Source organism: Lygodium microphyllum, chromosome 11 (assembly GCF_053477565.2).
Source record: "Lygodium microphyllum isolate KBCC chromosome 11, Lygodium_microphyllum_v1.1.10, whole genome shotgun sequence".
Lineage (NCBI taxonomy): Eukaryota > Viridiplantae > Streptophyta > Polypodiopsida > Schizaeales > Lygodiaceae > Lygodium > Lygodium microphyllum.
This window is the reverse complement of record NC_141145.1, coordinates 126,392,071-126,412,094: the sequence shown is the minus strand read 5'-3', so window position 1 is coordinate 126,412,094 and position 20,024 is coordinate 126,392,071. Positions and strand designations below refer to the sequence as shown.

Sequence of the window (20,024 nt, the reverse complement as noted above, 5' to 3'; positions counted from 1 at the left end):
AAAAGATGCAGATGCATTTTGTTCATTTTTACCATTTAATGATTGAAAAGGAAATGATGATGATGATGATGCACCATGCAATGTAGAAATAGGAACACCAAATTCATTCTAATTTTGAGAAGTAAATTGAAAAGAAGGAAGGGTAGAAGAATAGGTATGTGACTTTTTCTTATAATCCCCACGACATGTGCTAACATACAAAAACTGGTCCTCAAGAGAACCTTTTCGGACAACAAATTGTACTCTATCTTCCTCATGATTTCTACTTGTATATTGCAAAAAGTAGAAGAGGTAAAAGACGAAGGAACAAAAGATGAATCTAAAGTACCTTGCACCGGAGTGAATGGAAGAGGATGAAGGAATTGAACATACTCTGGATCTCTTGCTCCAACAAGAGGCCCATCCCTGAGGGAGGTCTCGATGGCCCTACAATATCATCAGATTTATGCGCAATATCTGAAGAGAAAAATTCATGTATACCTTCATTGAGTAGCTTCTCCCGAAGGGCAATCCTTCGATCAAGCTCCTTAATCTTCTTTCGTCTAAAGTCCATGATCACATGATATACTTTAGTGGAAAGCTTGTATAGCCTTTCTTCTGTGTTGTCAGAAGTGTCTTCCACCATGTTGGAACTTTGTGGAGCAAGATGTTCTGCTCACTCTCGCTTGGTTCTTGGCATAGGTTGTTCTGGAGACAGAATTGGTATTGATGTGTTCGAAGTCATTTGAACCTACTGTTGTTCTTGCTTCTTGCAGAGAGCTTTCAGATCAAAGGCCTAGGTTTCTTAGAGAGTACCAGGCTCTAATACCATGTAAAGAAATACTTTGACATAGAAACACAAATAACAATTGTATGACAAAGCATGGATTGATAAAAGAACACAATTAGGGTTAGGGTAACTCAGAGACAATGAACACAGAAAATAAGTGAAGTGATATAACTGTTGAATATACAATGCTCATGCAGCAAACACACTATGCAGTGAATGAATACTGAACCTCGAACTCCTGTATTTAGAGGATCAGGGTAGGAGTTATGAGCTGGAGAGTGTGTCATACTTTGAATGGATCTCAAATCGCAACAAGGTAGCCTTCGGATATCGAACACCAGCAAACGCAGTAGTGAGAAGCTGGATCTGGTGCAGACGACAGTGAGGAGAGACAAAGACTATAAACACAGGCTGCATGAGAGAGAAAGACTAAAAACGTAGGCAAGACAGCTTGTAGGAGAGAGAAAGACTAAAAACGTAGGTAGGTGAGTCTTGTAGGAGAGAAAAAACTGCCAAACATAGGCTAGGCAGCTTGGCGATAGATTACAGAAGCTGGGCGATAACTGGAGGAGAGAGAAAACTGCCAAATGCAGGCTGCAGATGACATGGCAGGCAATATGGCAGCAGGTCTGTGCAGGAACAACAGTCGCCTGGTTGGGATCAGCTCCAAACTGCGGGAAGAGGGCCAGAAATCAGGCACCAACTGATGTAGACAGCTATGGACAGCTTCGGCTGTGCAGGAACAGCAGTCACCTAGTTGGGATCAGCTCCAAGCTGCGAGAAGAGGACTGGAAATTAGGCGCCAGTTGATGTAGACAGCTATGGACAGCTTCGGCTGAGATGTCCTCCAGGAACGGGGTGTGGACAGCAAGTTGAAACACCTGAAATTTGCAAAAACGAGATTGTTAGCTGAATGGAGGGCAGCATACGTATTTATAGAAAGTTTGGGCCCTCCCAAGTGGGTTTGTGCTTATGGGACACAGAAACTCTCTAGGATCGTGTTTCTTTTAAATAAACTAGGTTTCTTCATTAATTAAGCAAGTTTTGGGGCTGTTTAAGTAAAGCTAATGCATGAGGTATTCAATGATGATGGAGATGATGGGGCCAACTTTAGTCTATCTTCAGTTGATGTACAAGAGTTTATAACTAAGAAATTCAATGTATAATGAGGAAAAATGAGCTTTCTTTATAGGAGAAAGGGGAGAGTTAATACAAAAAAGGAAATGTGGAGTAGTACAAGACAAGTGTTTAAACACATGTCATAAGGTGTGACAAGTGGTGGGATACTTGGAAGCTTGTGTAACAAGTGCCTTGATATGTTTCTTTTCTATGGCTTTAAAAAAAAAAAACTAAAAATTGTCAAAAATATAAACAACCAAATTAGTAAGCATTATCAATGCATAAATCTTACTATTTTTAGAAATCTAATTCCTAATTTTAACGACTAGTATTTTAAGGTCAATTCGAGGCTTCCAAAATTTAGGGACATTCTAAACTTTAGGGACTATCCTCTGATATAGGTGCTACATAAAGCTTCTCCCTAAAATTTAGGGATCCCTACCTATTCTCTATGGCTTTCCTTTTTGGACAAAAAATTGTCAAGGATAGTAGCGAAAGAAGAGAGAATATGGAGGTATTTGATGATGATGACGAAGTTGAGGATAATGATGGAGATGGATAGGGTCAACTTTAGTCTATCTTCAATTACTGTACAAAAGTTTAAGAGTTAATAAATTTGATGTAAAATGAGGAAAAATGAACTTTCTTTATAGCAGAAATGGAAAAGTTAGTGTAAGAAGGGAAAGTGGAGTACCACAAGACAAGTGTCTATACATATGTCATGAAGTGTAACAAGTGGTGGGACACTTGGAAGCTTGTGTGACGAGTGTTGTCTCTTCTATATGGTATTTCTTTTTGGGCTAAAAATTGTCAAGGATAGAGATAAGTAAATTTAGTAAGCATTGTTAATACACAAATCTTATTATTTTTAGAATGTCATTCCTATTTTTTAAGACCAATATTTTAAGGTCAATTTGAGATCTAAAATTTAGGGACATTCCTTTAAAAAAAAACATATGAAAACTCTTTATGAGTATATTACATAGTGTTGGGAAACTTCATATGAGTTTTCTATGCAAGATATATGCATTTTAAGCTTTCAGCCTACAATACACATTGTATAAACATTCAATGATCATGCCATCTTGGTGATTGTAACTATTTATTTTGATAGGTCTAGCCCTAAACTTCAAGGCTTTAATCCTTTCTTGATCTAAGTCAGGACTTGATATACTTGGTTGATAAACCTTTAAATTTCAACAATAATTTTCATATCACAAGGCCACTTTTTGTGGTTTGATCCTTGTGAAATTGGGTTTGTTCATGTTCCAAGACTTATTCTATTTCTTGAATTTTTGGGGGATCTTTGGTTCTGGTCTTATATATGGCTCAAGTAAACTTACATGGAAAGCATTACATATTTTTCAATGAGTAGAAAGCTCAAATCAATAAGTAATTTTATTTATTTTGTTAATCACGTTGAAGGGTCCAACGTATCAATGAAGAACTTTGGGAAATATAAAATTTTTTTGAAACCTTATTTTATGCTATGTAGCCCGTGCAACATGTTGTATATGTGCCATGTGGCACATGTTGCTGTGTTTTGTACTTTCTGCTATGGTATAGCCTGCTACATGGCTCCCTTTGGCTGCATTTTGCTGTCATCCCCTGTTGATAAGTTGCCACATTGTCAGCCTAATTTGCGTTTTACTGATTTGCACCTTCCTTTGCATGTTTGATACTATCTAGTATCATACTAGTGCATTTGCTGTTGCTAGACACCTTCTGAGGTTGCTTGCTACGTTTCGGGATTTGTTAAAAGTACCGTTGGAGAGAGAGAGAGAGAGAGAGAGAGAGAGAGAGAGAGAGAGAGAGAGAGATTTCCCACACGTTGGCCTAGGGTCCTCGTGTCTCTTGTAATCATGTAATCATGTAATCTTGTACCTTTTTTTCGTAATTAATACAATTACCTTTTACGAAAAGAGAGAGAGAGAGAGAGAGAGAGAGAGAGAGAGAGAGAGAGAATGAAATAAAATGATATATTAACATCTACAAAAGGCCAAAATGACCTATGAGACCATGAGTTATAATCATGTGTATGATGGTACAACTGTCTGCGAAAAATATGTATGTAGTACAAAGTAAAATAAGAAAGGAAACTAACTATGGCTATGTGTAAAACATAGAGTTCTATCTAGTAACAATGAGCTTCAAATGGTATGATCTCATGTGGGTATGGAGGACCTAGCTCTAGCCCGAGCAATAATCCCCTATATCCGCCTATGAAGGTGTCGTCGATGTGTGTGCCGAGGCCTAGGACATTTGGATCGGCTAAGCTGAGCGGCTCGATCAATCAGTACTCCTTGTCTGTGTGTGGACTATGGCGGTGAGAGAGGCTCTCGTGTGGATTGTGGGTGTAATTGTATTGAAGTCTTCTGAGTCTCCTTTGCAAAGAAGAGAGAGAGAGAGAGAGAGAGAGAGAGAGAGAGAGAGAGAGAGAGAGAAATGAAATGATATATTAACGTCTACAAAAGGCCAAAATGACCTATGAGACCATGAGTTACAATCATGTGTATGATGGTACAAATTGTCTTGGCAAAATATGTAGCACAAAGCAAAATAAGAACAAAAACTAACTATGGCTATGTGTAAAACATAGAGCTCTATCTAGTAACAATGAGCTCCAAATGGTACAATCTCATGTGGGTATGGAAGGCCTAGCTCTAGCCCGAGCAATAATCCCCTGTATCCGCCTATGAAGGTGTTGTTGGTGTCTATGTCGAGGCCTAGGATGTCTGGATCGGCTAAGCTAAACGGCTCAATCAATCAGTACTCCTTGTCTGTGTGTGGACTGTGGCGGTGAGAGAGGCTCTCGTGTGGACTGTGGTTATAACTGTATTGAAGTTTTCTGAGTCTCCTTTGCAAAGAAGTGTGTGAGCTGCCTCTGTGAAGGGCCTCGGTGTTTTGAAGTAGTTGTACTCCTGAGGCGCATGTCACGAAGCCGTCGTATCTCAAGAAGAAAGAGACCGAGGCATCGCTGATCAGTAAAATCTATGACTCTGGATAGTGGTCCAAATCCGTCTCTAAAGAGACAGTGGAAACGACCACGGACCTCATAATACGTTGGGCAGCGGCAGATATAATGCTCCTCTGTCTCTGGCTCTAATTGGCATATATGTCATATGTGCTCCTCTGGTGGGGTGGATCTATATCTGCCAGTCTCAATCTCTAGCTGATGTAAGGAGGTGCGCAACTGGCCAATAGTACATCTGATCCCATGGGAAAGGTGGGTGTCCATGTATCTTGGGGGAACAATAAATCCATCATCTGTAGTATGAAGGAAATGCTTGCGGTAGAAAGCCATTTTTGTCCCTAGCTCCTGCCTTGGCATCAACCATGTCCACCTGATATCCAACTTGGTAAGATCCATCATGATGATCTTGCGAATCTCTAACCTGCTCAGATCAAGAGATGGTGCATCAAGGGAGTACTGGAAGGGGGGTAACTTGCCCATGCTAAAGCCATGCAGCTCAAACAAGGCCGACAACTGTGCATACCAACATGAAGTATCACCCTCTCTGGCAAGCTGCCTGGAGGACTCAAGGGCCAACCGTGCATATCTGTGTCTGGGTAAGTCCCATAGGCTATGTATGTATGCGACCAATCAGGTGAGGGCCTCTACCACAATCGGTGTAGCTGCTAGCTCGGCTCTGATGATCTCATGTGGCACTGAGGCCTTACATCTGATCATCCTGGATATCATGGACACTAGAGGTTTCTCCATCGACCTCCATCCATCATAAGTGCGTCGTGATCTGCTACGGTGGTCAAGATTGGGCCCCCATATCTGTACTCCATAAAGTAGTGTGGATGTGACCAGTGTATCGAAGAGCCATAGCTTGGTGCGGGATTCTTGGAATTGCACCTGTGAGCACATCCTCTCCAAACCACCTAGTGCTGTGTGTCCGCAAGTCGGTCTAGTGTCTGCTGCCTCTCGCATAGAAAAGGTGGGCCCTGTGAATAAGATTCCCAGGTATGTATAAGAATCCACATACTCTAGCTCCTCAGATCCATATGTGAATTTAGGTGCTGATCTCCTGACCCACTGCGGTGTAGTATTAAATACCATCACCTTGGTTTTACCAAGGTTCACTGAAAGCCTACTGTCCAAAGTATAGAAGTGTAATGCATCCTAGTGTCTTTGTAGACCCTTTGGAAATAGAGAGAGAGAAGACATTGAATGAGAGTAGGCACGAGAGTTCCACACTCAAAAGATGCAAGTACTAGGATGATCGTACTATTGAGCCAAAACTGCATTAGTCTAACTTAAATGTCCCCAAAATATGCTTGATTAATGAAGAAAGCTTATAATTTAAAACAAAAGGTGATTGTAGAGAGTTACTGTGTCCCACATACCAAACCCTAATTTGGGTGCCCTAAACTTTCTATAAATAGCCATGTAGCCCACCACTCTTTCTCAATCTCGTTTTTGTAGGTTGTAGGAGCTATATCTCTGTTGCCCACTCCCTATTTGTGGAGGACATTGTGGTTAGACTTTCCCCTTGCTATATGCTATCATTTGGCACCTGATTCTAGCCTTTGTCTCCACCTGTGAGTTGTTGCTTGTATCTTGGAGCTGTTGCTCGTATCTAGGAGGTGTTGCTTGGTTCCCTAGAGTCGTGGCCTTTTGTTAGAACCTTGTGTTTGCTTCTGACGCCATCATTTGGAGCTGTTGCTATCAATCTGACACTGTCACCATCATCTGGAACCTTGCGTTTGTTGAGTTTCTCTCTGCTCAGGCTATTGCATATACTTTTTGTGCAATTGTCTATTGTTTTCAGCTATCACCTAGTTTTTCACTCTCCTCAGGTACTTGTGTTTTTAGTCTTTCTCTCTTCTCATTCCTTGTCTACATCAGATTCAACCTTTTTGGTTGTGTTTGTTATTCAACACACAGAGGCTGTCTTACTGAGTTTCAGGATTCGTTTTGAAGTACAATGCACTCTCCAACTCATAATCTTTGCCTTGATCCCAAATATATGGGAATTCGAGGTTCAGTATTCATTGTATAGTGTGTTTAATACATGAGTATTGTATATTTAATAGTCATTCACTTCATTATTTATTGTGTTCACTGTCTTTTTGCTTCCATCGAGTATATTATACTTACCACCACACACTAGACCGGGGTTTCTACACACTTAGGCATAGCCTTTAAGACCTCCACTTGATTGTGGGTGGTGTTCGTGTGACGGAGGCTTGACCTCCCACACACTTTTGGGTTATCCCTCTAGGAGTGCATTCAATCATACTTAAGTTTGGATCATTTGGTACCGTAGTTTGCCTCTATGGCTTTACCTAGTTGACCATCCGGTCATTATGTTGTGCCCCGATCGACATTTGGACGGGGCTATTGTATCCCAGTATCTCTATCTCCACATATGGTACCATATGAAACTATGATAGTTTCGGTATCTTCACATCAATCAACACTCATTGGACATCAATATCCTATTTCTATCTATCCACTATCACTCCCTCCTTCTTCTTATCCACCACCACCATCACTATCTTATCCTCCATCCTACCCCACCTATCCCTCTTCACAGACACCTCATGGTTCTAGCTTCTTATCCGCCATGCATGCTTTTAATGACAAGATTTGTTTTAATGGGTTAAACTACACCATTTGGTCAAACTTAATGAGACATATCTTAGACTCTCAAAACCTATGGAATTTAGTGCAGGGGTTGGAATCCTAACTTGATCCCGCACTTGTTCCATATGAGGTCGTTTGCTTATGGAAGGCTCATAATGCCTTTAGTATTGTTAAGCTTATGGAAGGCTTATTGTGTCATGAGGATATGTATTTTTGAAACCTCACTTAACATGTGGATTAATTTTTAATCACATGGTTAAGTAAATGTTGCACATGTGAGGTGTAATTGGGGTTAGAGTAAATTTACGAGCCCAAGTCTCGAGGAAATCACGGGATGTCAAAGGCAAAAGTTACTATAAATTATACCGCATAGGTACTTGGTGGTATTTGGTACCAGTTGTTGGCCTAGGTCATTCATTTGGCCATAAGTGTCAATTGGTGACACTAGAGAAGTGGTGTTTAATGATACTTAACGCCAATATGATGGTCAAAGTGTTGAGAAACCCTTCACCCTTCACCCTTCACCCGCAATTTGTGTTTTGCGTTTAGGGTTTGCAGTCCCAAAAAGGGGCGCCATCCTAGACTAACTGTGCCTATTTATAGGCCACTCTCTCATTCATTCCTTACGGCTAATTCATTCAGTCCGTCACCTCTTCTCTCCAGCCTCTCCACTACCCTCACACTCCTTCAGGAGGACATTGCTGTTCATGGTTCGTGGCTAGCTTCATTATCTTCCTTGTGCTACGGCACCCTTGTTCCCTTGTATCACATTCACTCCATGATTCAAAACTTCATCATTCCATTCATCAGAGTTTTTTTCTCCTCTTCTCTTCTCTTCTCTATGTTTGCCGAGTTCACTTTGTGTTCCTCCCCACAAACCCTACTGTCTTACTGGTACGTCATCTTTTGACATGGTATTAGAGCTGGATCTGCTCACCTAGTAGCGAAGATCCTCCATTCCAGTGAAGGCAAAGACTGGTGGCGGGTTCGGTATCCACTTCTCTTCTTTTTCCTTTGCATCAACATCTCGTTTTTGCAGGTTTCAGGTGTTTTCAACTTGCTGCTCACACCCCTTTCGCGGAGGACATCTCAATCTCAGTTGTCCCTTGCTGTCATCTATAGTTTGGCGCTTGTTTCCAGCCTTCCACCCGCAGTTTGCAGTTGTTTATAGCAAAGCGACTGTTGTTGATTACTCTCCATTCAGAAAACAATCTCGTTTTTGCAGATTTTAGGTGTTTCAGCTTGCTGCCCACATCCCGTTCACGGAGGACATCTCAGCCGAAGCTGTCCATTGCTGTCTCTATCAATTGGCGCCTGATTTCTAGCCCTCTTCGTGCAGTTTGGAGCTGATTCCAGCCAGGCGATTGTTGTTCTTGTGCAGACTTGTTGCCGTACAGCCTGCCACGTCATCATAGTCTTGCTCCCTGCGTTTTTAGTCTCTCTCTCTCTCTTGCAGGCTGTGCTGCCTGCGTTTATTTCTCTCACTTGCTGTCTGGGTTTTTAGTCTTTCTCTCTCCTCACCTGCGTTTTTCTACTGGTTACAATCTCTTACTGTTGGTCACATCCTCCTCCCACTGGCAGCTCACTTCTAGCCCTTCCATTGCCCTCCCACCCGTTGAGGCGGACATTGCGGTTCGTGCTTCACACTACCCTCACCCCCCTTGAGGCGGACATTGCGGTTCGTGGTTCATGGTGGCTGACCTCTTCCTTGTTTAGCAAGGCACACTGGTATCCATGGCTTCTTTACCAATAGATGACCAGACTACTCGGTGCTCCTAATGTGGCATCACCGGATACACCACTGATGCTTGCCGACTTTGATCTTTGCTCCCGATCCCCCCGGAGTATATGCGTCTTCTACCAGGCACTCCTTGTGCCATCTCTCCTTTCTGGGCCACAGAGATCGTTCTACATCGGCTATCAGAGTACTATGCTCAAGGCAATAAGACGTATCCGACGTGCACTAAGTCCTTTCGAGCACATGGAGGATTGATTGGCGCTACGACCTCTTGGAGATCATCGCAATGCCAGTGGCAGTCTTCTCCCACTTATTTTCAGGTACAATGGCTTCCACGACCTATAGATCTGCAGTTTGCTCCATCGAGAGACAATGATTGTTTGATACCGTCTCCTCGTAAGTCTGCTCCTTTGAGAGACAGTGGCTGCTCGACTCCTTCCTCTTCTTCAACTACCCAGTCTGCTCCACTAAGAGATAGCGATTGTTGCCCACCTCTTGCTTATTCTGAGCCCCATCCTTCCCCACCCTTGACTACTCAGGTTTGAGAGGCTACCTTTGGGAGCTCTTCGGCACCCTAGATACCTTCTTCGGCACGATCGGCGGCAGTTTCTTCGTCATCAAACATTTCGGAGTCCGTGATCCATGAGTTTTTGGATTTCCTATCTACTTTAGAGGGGGATTCAGAGGGGGATGTTATTTCTTTGCTCTCAGAGGGAGCATCTACTTTTTCTTCAACTTCAGTGGGGCCCCTCCACCTCCCACCTCAGAGGGGGAACCTACTCCACATGAAGTTCTTGTTAGAGATCACAGCCTGATCAGGGGCAGCAGGGCAGGTACAGCCAGTACAGTGGCAGGTGTGCAGTCGGACTGCACAGTCGGACTGCCACGTGGCAGTCCGACCAGTGCAGTCAGTTGGCTGCATTTAATGCAGCCGACAGGATATTTTTCTGCGCCCTATTTTGTCCAAATTCTGGCTATAAATAGCCGACATCCCCAACAGTCTCTTACACTTCTCTGCTCGCAGATTACAGACCGGTGACACGCGCAGATTCCGTCTCTGTTCGCAGATTTCAGACAGGAGACCGTGCAAACTGCAACGAACTTCGAGGTGAACAGCAGGTTGCATCATCGAGGTGGAGACACGCAGTCCAGCCTACTGCGCCCGTGTATATATCTGTATATCTTTGTATTCAGCACACTTTATACAACAGATCTTCATCTTCCACTGTCTCTTTCTCTCTCTTCTCTCTCTTCTCTCTCTGCGTTCTCTCTCTCTCAGTTCTACGCTTCTGCACTGTTGCACTCTGACATGGTATCAGAGTAGTGTTAGAGGGCTGACTGAGCGCAGAATCAACTTGAAGAGGAGTTTCCATCGCGACACAAATTTGCGTTTTTTGCGTTTGAGGGCAGACAGGAGGGCTGCGCCTTGAAACAAGGCTGATGAAGCAAGGGTGGGCGCACAGGAAAGGAGTCCAGGTGGTGGATTTGCTGCTGTTTACTGCTGTTTGACGCAGAGGAAGTTTGAGTTTTCAGCCTACAAGTGCAGGTTTTTGCTTTTTCATCGCCTTCGGCGGGTGAAGAAGGTTCAGGATGCGGAAGAGCCTTAGCAGGCTGAGTTTTCACAGTCAAAGGGGGTTGCTTTTGCGTTTATGAAGGCATTACAGGTGAAGATGTCTACAGAGATTGACTTGGAGACCAGTCGATTATGGACCGGAAGGTGCTTGTCTTACCGGCTCTTCCTGCAGATCAGAAGCTTGACGGCGACAACTACCACATTTGGCGCGTCATGATGTTGGCCATCCTTGAGTCCTATGATTTGGCGGAGCTGGTACAGGAGGAGATCGACCGGCCCTCGGTAAGAGATGAGTCCAAACTCTCTTCCGATGCTCGTGCGGAGTTGGCCAAGGCTCAGTCTCATTGGGACAAACTGAATGCCAGGATTCGTTCCTTTCTCTTTCTATCATGTACTACAGCCGTGATCGCTCACATCTAGCACTTGACGGTGGCTCGGGAGATATGGTTGGAGCTTGATCAGATGTACAATCGGATGACCCTTATGAAGCGGGTTTCTTTGGAGGTACAAATGCGGACCTTATCCGTAAACAAGTCTTCTTCGCTGCGGGAGCACATTAACAAGCTAAGACAGCTTCAGATGCAGGTTCAGAATGCGGGGAAGCCGATTTCCTCCGAAGACATGGCGATCACAGTATTGTCCCAGTTGCCGCCACGATTCGGTACATTTTACTCTGCCCTTATTGCTTCGGGGCGAGAGTCTACTCTTCGGTGGGAAGAGTTTGTTCCTATGGTCTTGGACCAAGAAGAACAGTTAAAGGGACAGAATGCTTCCAAGTCGAAGGCGTTGACAGATCAAGCCTCCCAGAAGAAGAGGAAGGACCAAAAGAGGAAGAAGGGGGATAACAAGTCCAAGAAGGACAAGGACAAAGACTCCATATGCCATATTTGTGGAAAGACTGGCCATTGGAAGAATGATTGCCCTGACAAAGACAAGAAGGACACCAACAAGGACACTAAGGATTTTGGAGCGGTGGCTGCACCCTCATCAGCTGCATTTCTTCATCTAGCTGTCATTGAGGACGCTTCACCGAATGCTTCTGATGCTGCGATGACGGCTCCCCAGGCTCGAGAGTGGATTGTTGATAGTGGTGCCTCCTGGCACATGACTCCTTCATCAGCTGGTGTTGCCCAGCTGCGACCCTCGCGTGGGCAGATTCTCATTGGAGATAGCTTTTCAGTATCTATTGCAGGTCGGGGTAAGATGCAGCTTATTCCAGATGGACGAGGTGGTACCCATACCTCAGAGGTTTTGCATGTACCAGGCTTAGGGTACCATCTCCTGTCAGTTCATAAGATTTGCTCCCTTGGCCTTTTGGTGGAGTTTGACAGTACTACGGTGCGAGTCCTTGATCGTGGATCGCGGAAGGTTCTATCATCCGGATATGAGGAGAACGGCATTTATAAATTAAAGTCTTCCTCCGCCCTCTCTACTCTTCTTCTTACCTCTAAGTCACAGTCAGAGTTATGGCATGCTCGGTTTGGTCACTTGAACTATGATTATCTTCGGAGGGCGTCACGTGGACAGCTTGTTCGAGGGTTGCGGGATATAGTGGTGAGCCAGCAGCCATGTGCCTCCTGCATTCGGGGGAAGCAGCATAGGGATGCCATTCCTCACACAGCTTCGCGACGGTCTACTTCACCGATGGAGCTTGTATCTACGGATCTATGTGGCCCTATGAGGAATGAGTCCTTGCGTGGGAGCTCGTACTTCATACTGATCGTAGATGACTACAGCAGGATGACATGGGCCTATTTTTTGGCATTAAAGTCAGAAGCTTTCTCACACTTCAAGGATTGGCTTCTCTTTGAGGAGAACTGATCGGGTCGGAAGTTGAAGACCTTGCGATCCGACAAGGGCGGTGAATTTGTTTCTAATGAGTTTGCTCGGTTTTGTGCAGATAAAGGAATTCACCACGAGTTTGCCAATACCAACACTTCTCAAGAAAATGGCATTCTTGAACGGAAGAACCGCAGTGTGATCGAGATGGCGCGCACCATGATGGAGCACCGACAGACCCCTCAGGTTCTGTGGGCCGAGGCTGTGGCTACTGCAGTCCACATCCTTAATCGATCCCCTACTTCGGCCGTGGAAGGGATGACCCCGTTTGAGGCTTACTTTGGGACGAAGCTAGATGTTTCTTACTTTAGGGTCTTTGGGTGTGATGCCTATGTTCACATTTCCAAGGCTCACCGTGATAAATTTGAAGCAGCTTCCCGAAGACAGGTATTTGTTGGCTACAGCTCCCAGTCCCAAGGCTATCGATTGTATGATCCCGTCAAGCGGGATGTGTACACTAGCTGCGATGTGCGGTTTGTTGCAGTTCCGGCCATATCAACGGGTGAGGAGCATACCGTTCTTGGAGATCCAGGGGAGAGTTGGGCTCCTGCTACCGTTTCACTGGAGCCTGTGCCTTTTGATTATGATTCTTTTTTGACACAGAGTCTACCGTTCCACCGGTCATCCTTGAGAAGTTACCACCGGTGGATATTCCAGAGTCTTCTGCTGATGGAGAGAGACGAGGGGAGGTTCGGCCTCCTCCTCGCTGGGCCCGTGACACACTCCGTGATTCAGGGATCGAGGGGGTTCCTGAGGAGTGGGGGCTGCAGGATGGTCCGCGGCGGTCACGGCGGCACCAGGCACATTCTACGGAGCTTGTTTGCTCTAACTATTGTTTGATGACCCGTGTTATGCAGGATCGAGAGCCCACCTCCGTGAAGGAGGCTTTACAGTCCACACCATGGAAGAAAGCTATGGAAGCCGAGTTGGAGGCTATTGAGAGGAATGGCACTTGGTCACTCGTGCCCCGCCCCCCGAATAAGAAGGTGATTGGCGTCAAGTGGGTCTTCACGACCAAATAGCTTAGCGATGGTTCTTTGGATAAGCACAAGGCTCGCCTTGTTGCTAAAGGTTTTGCACAGCGCCCTGTCATGATACTTTTGCCCCCACAGCTCGTATGGCGACCATTAGAGCTGTTATTGGTTTGGCTGGCCATAGGAGATGGCCTGTTTACCAGTTGGTTGTGAAGCCGGCCTTTCTCAATGGTGATTTGAAGGAGGAGATCTATGTTGAGCAGCCTCCTGGCTTTGGATCTTCAGATGGGAAAGTCTACAGGTTGAAGAAGGCCTTGTATGGTCTCAAGCAGGCTCCGTGTGCATGGAACGAGAAGATTGATTCGTTCCTCCAGTCTCAGCTGGGATATCGGCGTTCTAAGGCCGATCCGCAGCTTTATGTTCACACTTCCAAGGATGGTTGTGTGCTTTTTGTCTTATATGTTGATGATTTGATTGTCACAGGTGATGATGCACAGCAGGTCCAAGAGACGAAGTCAGCTTTACATCGGACGTTCGAGATGACGGACTTGGGTCTACTCCATTTCTGTTTGGGCCATGAGATTTATCAGTCTCAGAGGGGGATCTTCATCTCTCAACAGAGATATGTCCAGGAGCTCTTGGTGTTCTTTTGCGATGGAGGATTGTCGGGCCTTTTCTACTCCTATGGATCCGAACTGGAAGGCCACTTCCCAAGGCCACTTCCCATTCAGCTTCTCCTATGGCGGATGCTTCCCGCTATCGTCAGTTGATTGGGTCCTTGATTTGGCTTCTCAACACTCGGGTTGATCTTTGTTTTGCTGTTGGGCTCTTGGCAGGGTTCATGAGTGAACCTAAGACGGTGCATTGGCAGGCTGCTCAAAGGATACTTCGGTATTTGAGGGGGACGTCCGATTTAGGGATTCATTACCCCGCAGGGACAGATGGTTCAGATCTTGTACTTGCAAGGTGGAGCGACTCGGATTGGGCCGGTGATGTGGACCACAGGTGGTCTACTACAGGTTACTGTTTTACCTTGGGTGCAGGTGTTATCTCATGGAGTAGCAAGAAGCAGCCCATGGTAGTCCTTTCGTCTACTGAGGCGGAGTATCGGGCCGCGTCTTCCACCACATGTGAGGCTGTGTGGCTTCGGAGATTATTGGAGGAGCTTGGGTGCCCCAAGACTCGTCCTACTTTGCTGCAATGTGACAATGAGAGTTGCATTGCCTTGGCACGGAACCCTGTTTTTCATGCCCGGACGAAGCACATAGAGATCCAGTACCACTTCATCAGAGAGAAGCTTCTGGATGAGACCATCACTGTGGAGTACTGCAAGACGGAGGACAATCTTGCGGATTTGTTTATGAAGGCACTTCCCCCGGCTCTACTTCGGAGACATTCCAGATCCCTCCGGTTTTTACCCTGCCCAGGCTCTGAGAGGGGGTGTTAGAGATCACAGCCTGATCAGGGCAGCAGGGCAGGTACAGCCAGTACAGTGGCAGGTGTGCAGTCGGACAGGCAGTCGGACTGCACAGTCGGACTGCCACGTGGCAGTCCAACCAGTGCAGTCAGTCGGCTGCATTTAATGCAGCCGACAGGATATTTTTCTGCGCCCTATTTTGTCCAGATTCTGTCTATAAATAGCCGACATCCCCAGCAGTCTCCTACACTTTTCTGCTCGCAGATTATAGACCGGTGACACGCGCAGATTCCGTCTCTGTTCGCAGATTTCAGACAGGAGATAGTGCAGACTGCAGTGAACTTCGAGGTGAACAGCAGGTTGCATCGTCGAGGTGGAGATACGCAGTCCAGCGCACTGCGCCTGTGTATATATCTGTATATCTTTGTATTCAGCACACTTTATACAACAGATCTTCATCTTCCACTATCTCTCTCTCTCTCTTCTCTCTCTCCGTTCTCTCTCTCTCAGTCCTACGCTTCCGCACCGCTGCACTCTGACAGTTCTTCACCCATCTTTTACTTTCTTGTGGTGGCTCTCTTCGACCAGTCACCTCTTCTACTGATACCAGGATCTTCAGGTACCACCTAGATTGGGACCTTGGAGGCTCAACCGCGACTTGGTGACGAGGCCTTCGTATTCCTTCCAGCATGGATGCATAGAGCTAGTGGCTTCTCTCCCGAGGTTTGGTTTCGGGTTCTCCAGTTCACTCTGTCTACTGCTCTTTAGTGCAGGTTATCTTTCAGGTGGAACTCTTGGATTTGAGGAATCCTCTACATCTTCTTTCTCCTCTTCTCTTCTTGCCTTGGTCACTTGATTTGCATGGAGCCACCTCCCGAGATCGAGTACGGGCATATCCTTATGGTTCTCGGCCATAGAAACATGAAACGGGGAACGGGAACGGGGACGGAGACGGGAACGCCAAACCTAGGGAATGGGGACGTGGGAACGGGAACGGCATTTAAAAAATCAAAATTCATGAAAAAAAATTAATATTTCACTGATAATCCATGTGGACTCTGGGAGTCTGGAGTGTTAAAACTTAAAACCAAGGTATATAATCCACAAGGACAAATCATTTTAAGTTTTAAGTTTTAACTTTAAGATATCATGCATTATTCTAAAACTACTCATTAGAAATTGAATTGCAACTTACAAGGCTCAAGAGGTAAGCTATTCAATTATAAATAATAAAATCCATAATACATATGCCAAAAATCATAAATGATAAAACAATGAACAATGAACTAAACTTAAAAGTCTAAGCTAAAAGAACATGCCTATGGTACCATTGCCAAAAAACTTAAAAGATTACAAATATGAAATTGAAGTCTAATCTTTGAAAGAACATGCTCATTGCCCCAAAAAAGACTGCAAATATAAAGTCTAATCTCTAGACTAAAGCAAAATGCGGCATGCCGCATGTCAAAATAGCCCAAAGGGCAACTGCAAGACTGCAAGACTCAAGTACAAGTATAATATCGACATGGCACAACTGTCAACAACCCAAGTGTCACAGTGTCATCAATGATGATAATATCATATATAATGTAAATGTGTCATGTATCATGAGACTCGTGATAAGTAAGCTAAATCAAAGATCATGATGGGGCTCAGAGGCTGCTTTAGTCACTCCTGAAGTGCCAGCCTCATCATCATGTGTACCATGAATTGCTGCATCTCCCTCAACATCAGCATGTGTCTCCTCTTCTTGCTGCATCTCCCACTCTGTGAATGGATCAGGCTTTGTTGTCATACTGTTACATAACATCCTCAAATTAGCACTAACGAATACTAGATCGTTTGCCCTCTCCAGACCAAGACGGTTCCTCTTCTTTGAAGCAATGTGAGCGTGGGTACTCCACAATTGCTCCAAACAAGAGGAGCTAATTGACTGACTCAAAATACGGATAGCTAGTTGTTGCAACTCAGGACTATCCGAACCATAGTCCTCCCACCACAAAGCTGCCCCAATCTTACAGCGATCCTCCTGTGCATCCCCACAACCAAAAGAACCCCGAAAGGTCCTATAACATGAAAGCTGATCTTTGATCTTTCGTCTAGTGCCATGATCAGGCACTAGACGAGACAATATAAGTCTCCATGCATCCATAATCTCACTGTCATTCTCTTGACCCTTGCCCTGGAACTCAGGATCCACAACAAATGCAGCTGCATGCATGGGTGAGCTATAGGAGTTCCACCTCGTCACAACTAAATGGTGTATTTCCTCATACGCCTCATCATTTGGTGCCAACTCCTGCAACTTTTCATTCAACCTGTCCATAGCCTCATATACCTTGCCAATGCAAGGTTGCATAGCATCCATAACCCTCAATAAATGTACAATGGGTGATACCATAGCATCTATCAGCTTTACATCATGCCAAAAAGTGGAGTTATTTGCTTTCTCCAAGCATAAGATACTTGTAGGAGTATCTGCCAATGTTGATGAGGTAAACTCATCACTAAGAAATAACTGCCTCAAGGCACCACTGCACTCTCTTAACCTGTCTAGCATCAAGAAGTTAAAGGCAAATCTGGTATCAGAGTATTTTAAAAGTGTCTTCTTCGACCGCAAAGAAAAGTAATGGCGAAGAAATTGGTGATTCAAAACAAAGCTAACCATTTGAGCTCCTTGCTCTATGACAGGTGCAATCCATGACAGGTTACCAATATCCTTTAGTAGGTTGTTCAAGCAATGAGCCATACAATATGAAACTGTGATATGTGGATAATATCCCTGAATAATAGCACCTGCTGCCCTATTTGCAGGCTCTCCATCTGCAACAAATCCCACAACATGCTCTGGGCCAATAAGCTCAACACCTGTAACCCACTCTGCTGCAAGTACATCTGCTGACTTTCCTGTCCCCGATGCATCATGTGAAGATATAAAATACATTTTCCCACGAGAATAAGCAACCATACCATGAATGGATCGCTTGCGTGTATCACTCCAACCATCAACAATCAAGGAAACTCCATTTTTAGCCCACATGCTCTTTCTAGTCACTGCTGCTTGCTCAACAAGGCGCTTTTCCTTGTCGAGCAAAGTGGTGCGTAAGGTCTCTGATGATGGAGGTACATACGAAGGGCCATACTCACCAATCTTCTTGCACATCAATTTAAAATACTCTGACCTGGCTGCACGAAACTGAATGTGGTCATGATAAAAAAAGCGTGCCACTGATGTATCCACCTCTTCCTTCTTCTTGGGATCCCAACTAGCATCAAGTGTGCTTTGTCTACGTGCAACATGTGGCGTTGTTAATGCCATGGCCGATGCAATGCCTGTAGTAGGTGTGGAGGTAGCACTTCCTGATACTGACCCTGCTCTAGATACATCTGATGGGGATGGTGTCACAAAAGTTGCAGGGTCAACTGCAACACGTCGTGGTCTAGATGCAAGATAAGCTTGTTGACCTGCTACACGGTCACGAAGCTCCCTTTGATTCTCCAAGGTCACATTTGGACAAAACTGCACCTCTGAATTTGGCTCATGTAGGAGATGAGCTCGGACCTGATTATGCATAAATATTAAAATTTAAAATGGAACAAGTGGCAATTGGTAGTCCATATTCTAATATTTAAGTAACTTTGAAAAATTAAAATCAATAAAAATTTGAAATACAAATGCTCGGCTCAATGGATTACCTTGTTTGCTCCACTAGTTCGCTTGTATGGGCAAAGCTTGCAAGTCCATGGTCGAGATCCTCCACCACTCAAAGGGCGGTCAGCATTTACTTCTTCCCACCATGACCAATCATCAGACCTTCTTCCTCGACCACCAACCCGACGAGCGGGGCGGGAAGATGAAGCCATTTATGATTTCAGGCTGAAAATTGAAGGCCTTAGGTTCAAGAGTCGAGAGAAGGAAAATTTGAAGGCTGAAAATTGATTATTGAAGGCTCGAGAGAAGGGAGAAAGCTCAAGAGTCAAGACTCACTCAAGAGTCGAGAGAGAAGGGAAAGGGAGAGAAGGGAGAAGAAGAAGAAGGTTCATGGAAGAAGGAAGAAGAGAAGGAAGAAGTGAAGAGAAGGTAGAAGGAAGAAGAGAAGGTAGAAGGAAGAAGAGAAGGAAGAGAAGAAAGAATAAGAAGAGAAAGAAAAAGAAGGAAGAGGTTGGAGGTGGGAGGGGAAAGAAGAGAAAGAAGAAGAAGGAAGAGAGGGAAGAAGGTGGCTGGGCCTAGGGGCAGGAGAACTGGGCCAGGCTGAGGCGGGAGCAGGAGAAATGGGCCAGGCGGGTGCAGGCGGGAGCAGGCGGGACGCGGGACGCAGGCGGGAGCAGACGGAATGCAGGCGGAACGAAACAGAACAGCGCGAAGACGAATACAGGGCGCGGGCGAAAACTGGGCGCATGCACTTGCCACGTGGCGTTTCCTGTCACGTTTCAGACAGGGAACGTTCCATTTTTTGGAAACGCGGTCCGAGCCGGAAACATGCCGGGGACGGCGATTCTACGTGCCGGGGGGCCGTTCTGGCCGTTTCCTGTCACTATGTTCTCGGCACCACACAAAGTCCGACATTCCTCCTATGCATTGCATGATTTCATCATCTATGTACTAGGGCGCTTGGGCAAGCGAACAATTTCCCCACGAGGGACATTGTCCAAGTGGCACCTGTTGCATGAGCATTCTTCAGCATGTAGCATTGCATCTCCACCTCACTCTTCTCTTGTTCCCCTTTTTGGGCCTGAGTGGGGGTGTTGAGAAACCCTTCACCCTTCATCCGCAGTTTGCGTTTTTGCGTTTTTGCATTTTTGCGTTTTGTGTTTAGCGTTTGTGTTTAGGGTTTGCAGCTCCAAAAAGGGGCACCATCCTAGACTAACTATGCCTATTTATAGGCCACTCTCTTATTCATTCCTTATGGCTGATTCAGTCAGTCCGTCACCTCTTCTCTCCAGCCTCTCCACTACCCTCATACCCCTTCAGGAGGACATTGCAGTTCGTGGTTCG

The 20,024-nt window shown here is 45.2% G+C and overlaps 2 protein-coding genes and 1 pseudogene across 3 annotated transcripts in view; 1 reads left to right on the top strand and 2 right to left on the bottom strand.

Moving 5' to 3' along the window:
* Positions 1-20,024, top strand: part of PEX1 (peroxisome 1) — a 64,711-nt gene that overhangs the window by 7,045 nt on the left and 37,642 nt on the right. The gene's annotated exons all lie outside the window — the stretch shown is intronic.
* LOC148029344 (uncharacterized) lies at positions 4,527-5,957 on the bottom strand (annotated as a pseudogene).
* LOC148029343 (uncharacterized) lies at positions 16,662-18,307 on the bottom strand. Its single transcript, XM_087688759.1, has one exon. The coding sequence runs from the start codon at positions 18,189-18,191 to the stop codon at positions 16,662-16,664; it is 1,530 nt and encodes a 509-aa protein (XP_087544885.1). The 5' UTR covers positions 18,192-18,307.

Bases quoted from the DNA above. Each gene is read 5' to 3' on its own strand.
- LOC148029343 (XM_087688759.1), bottom strand. From the start codon at position 18,191: ATGTGCAAGAAGATTGGTGAGTATGGCCCTTCGTATGTACCTCCATCA.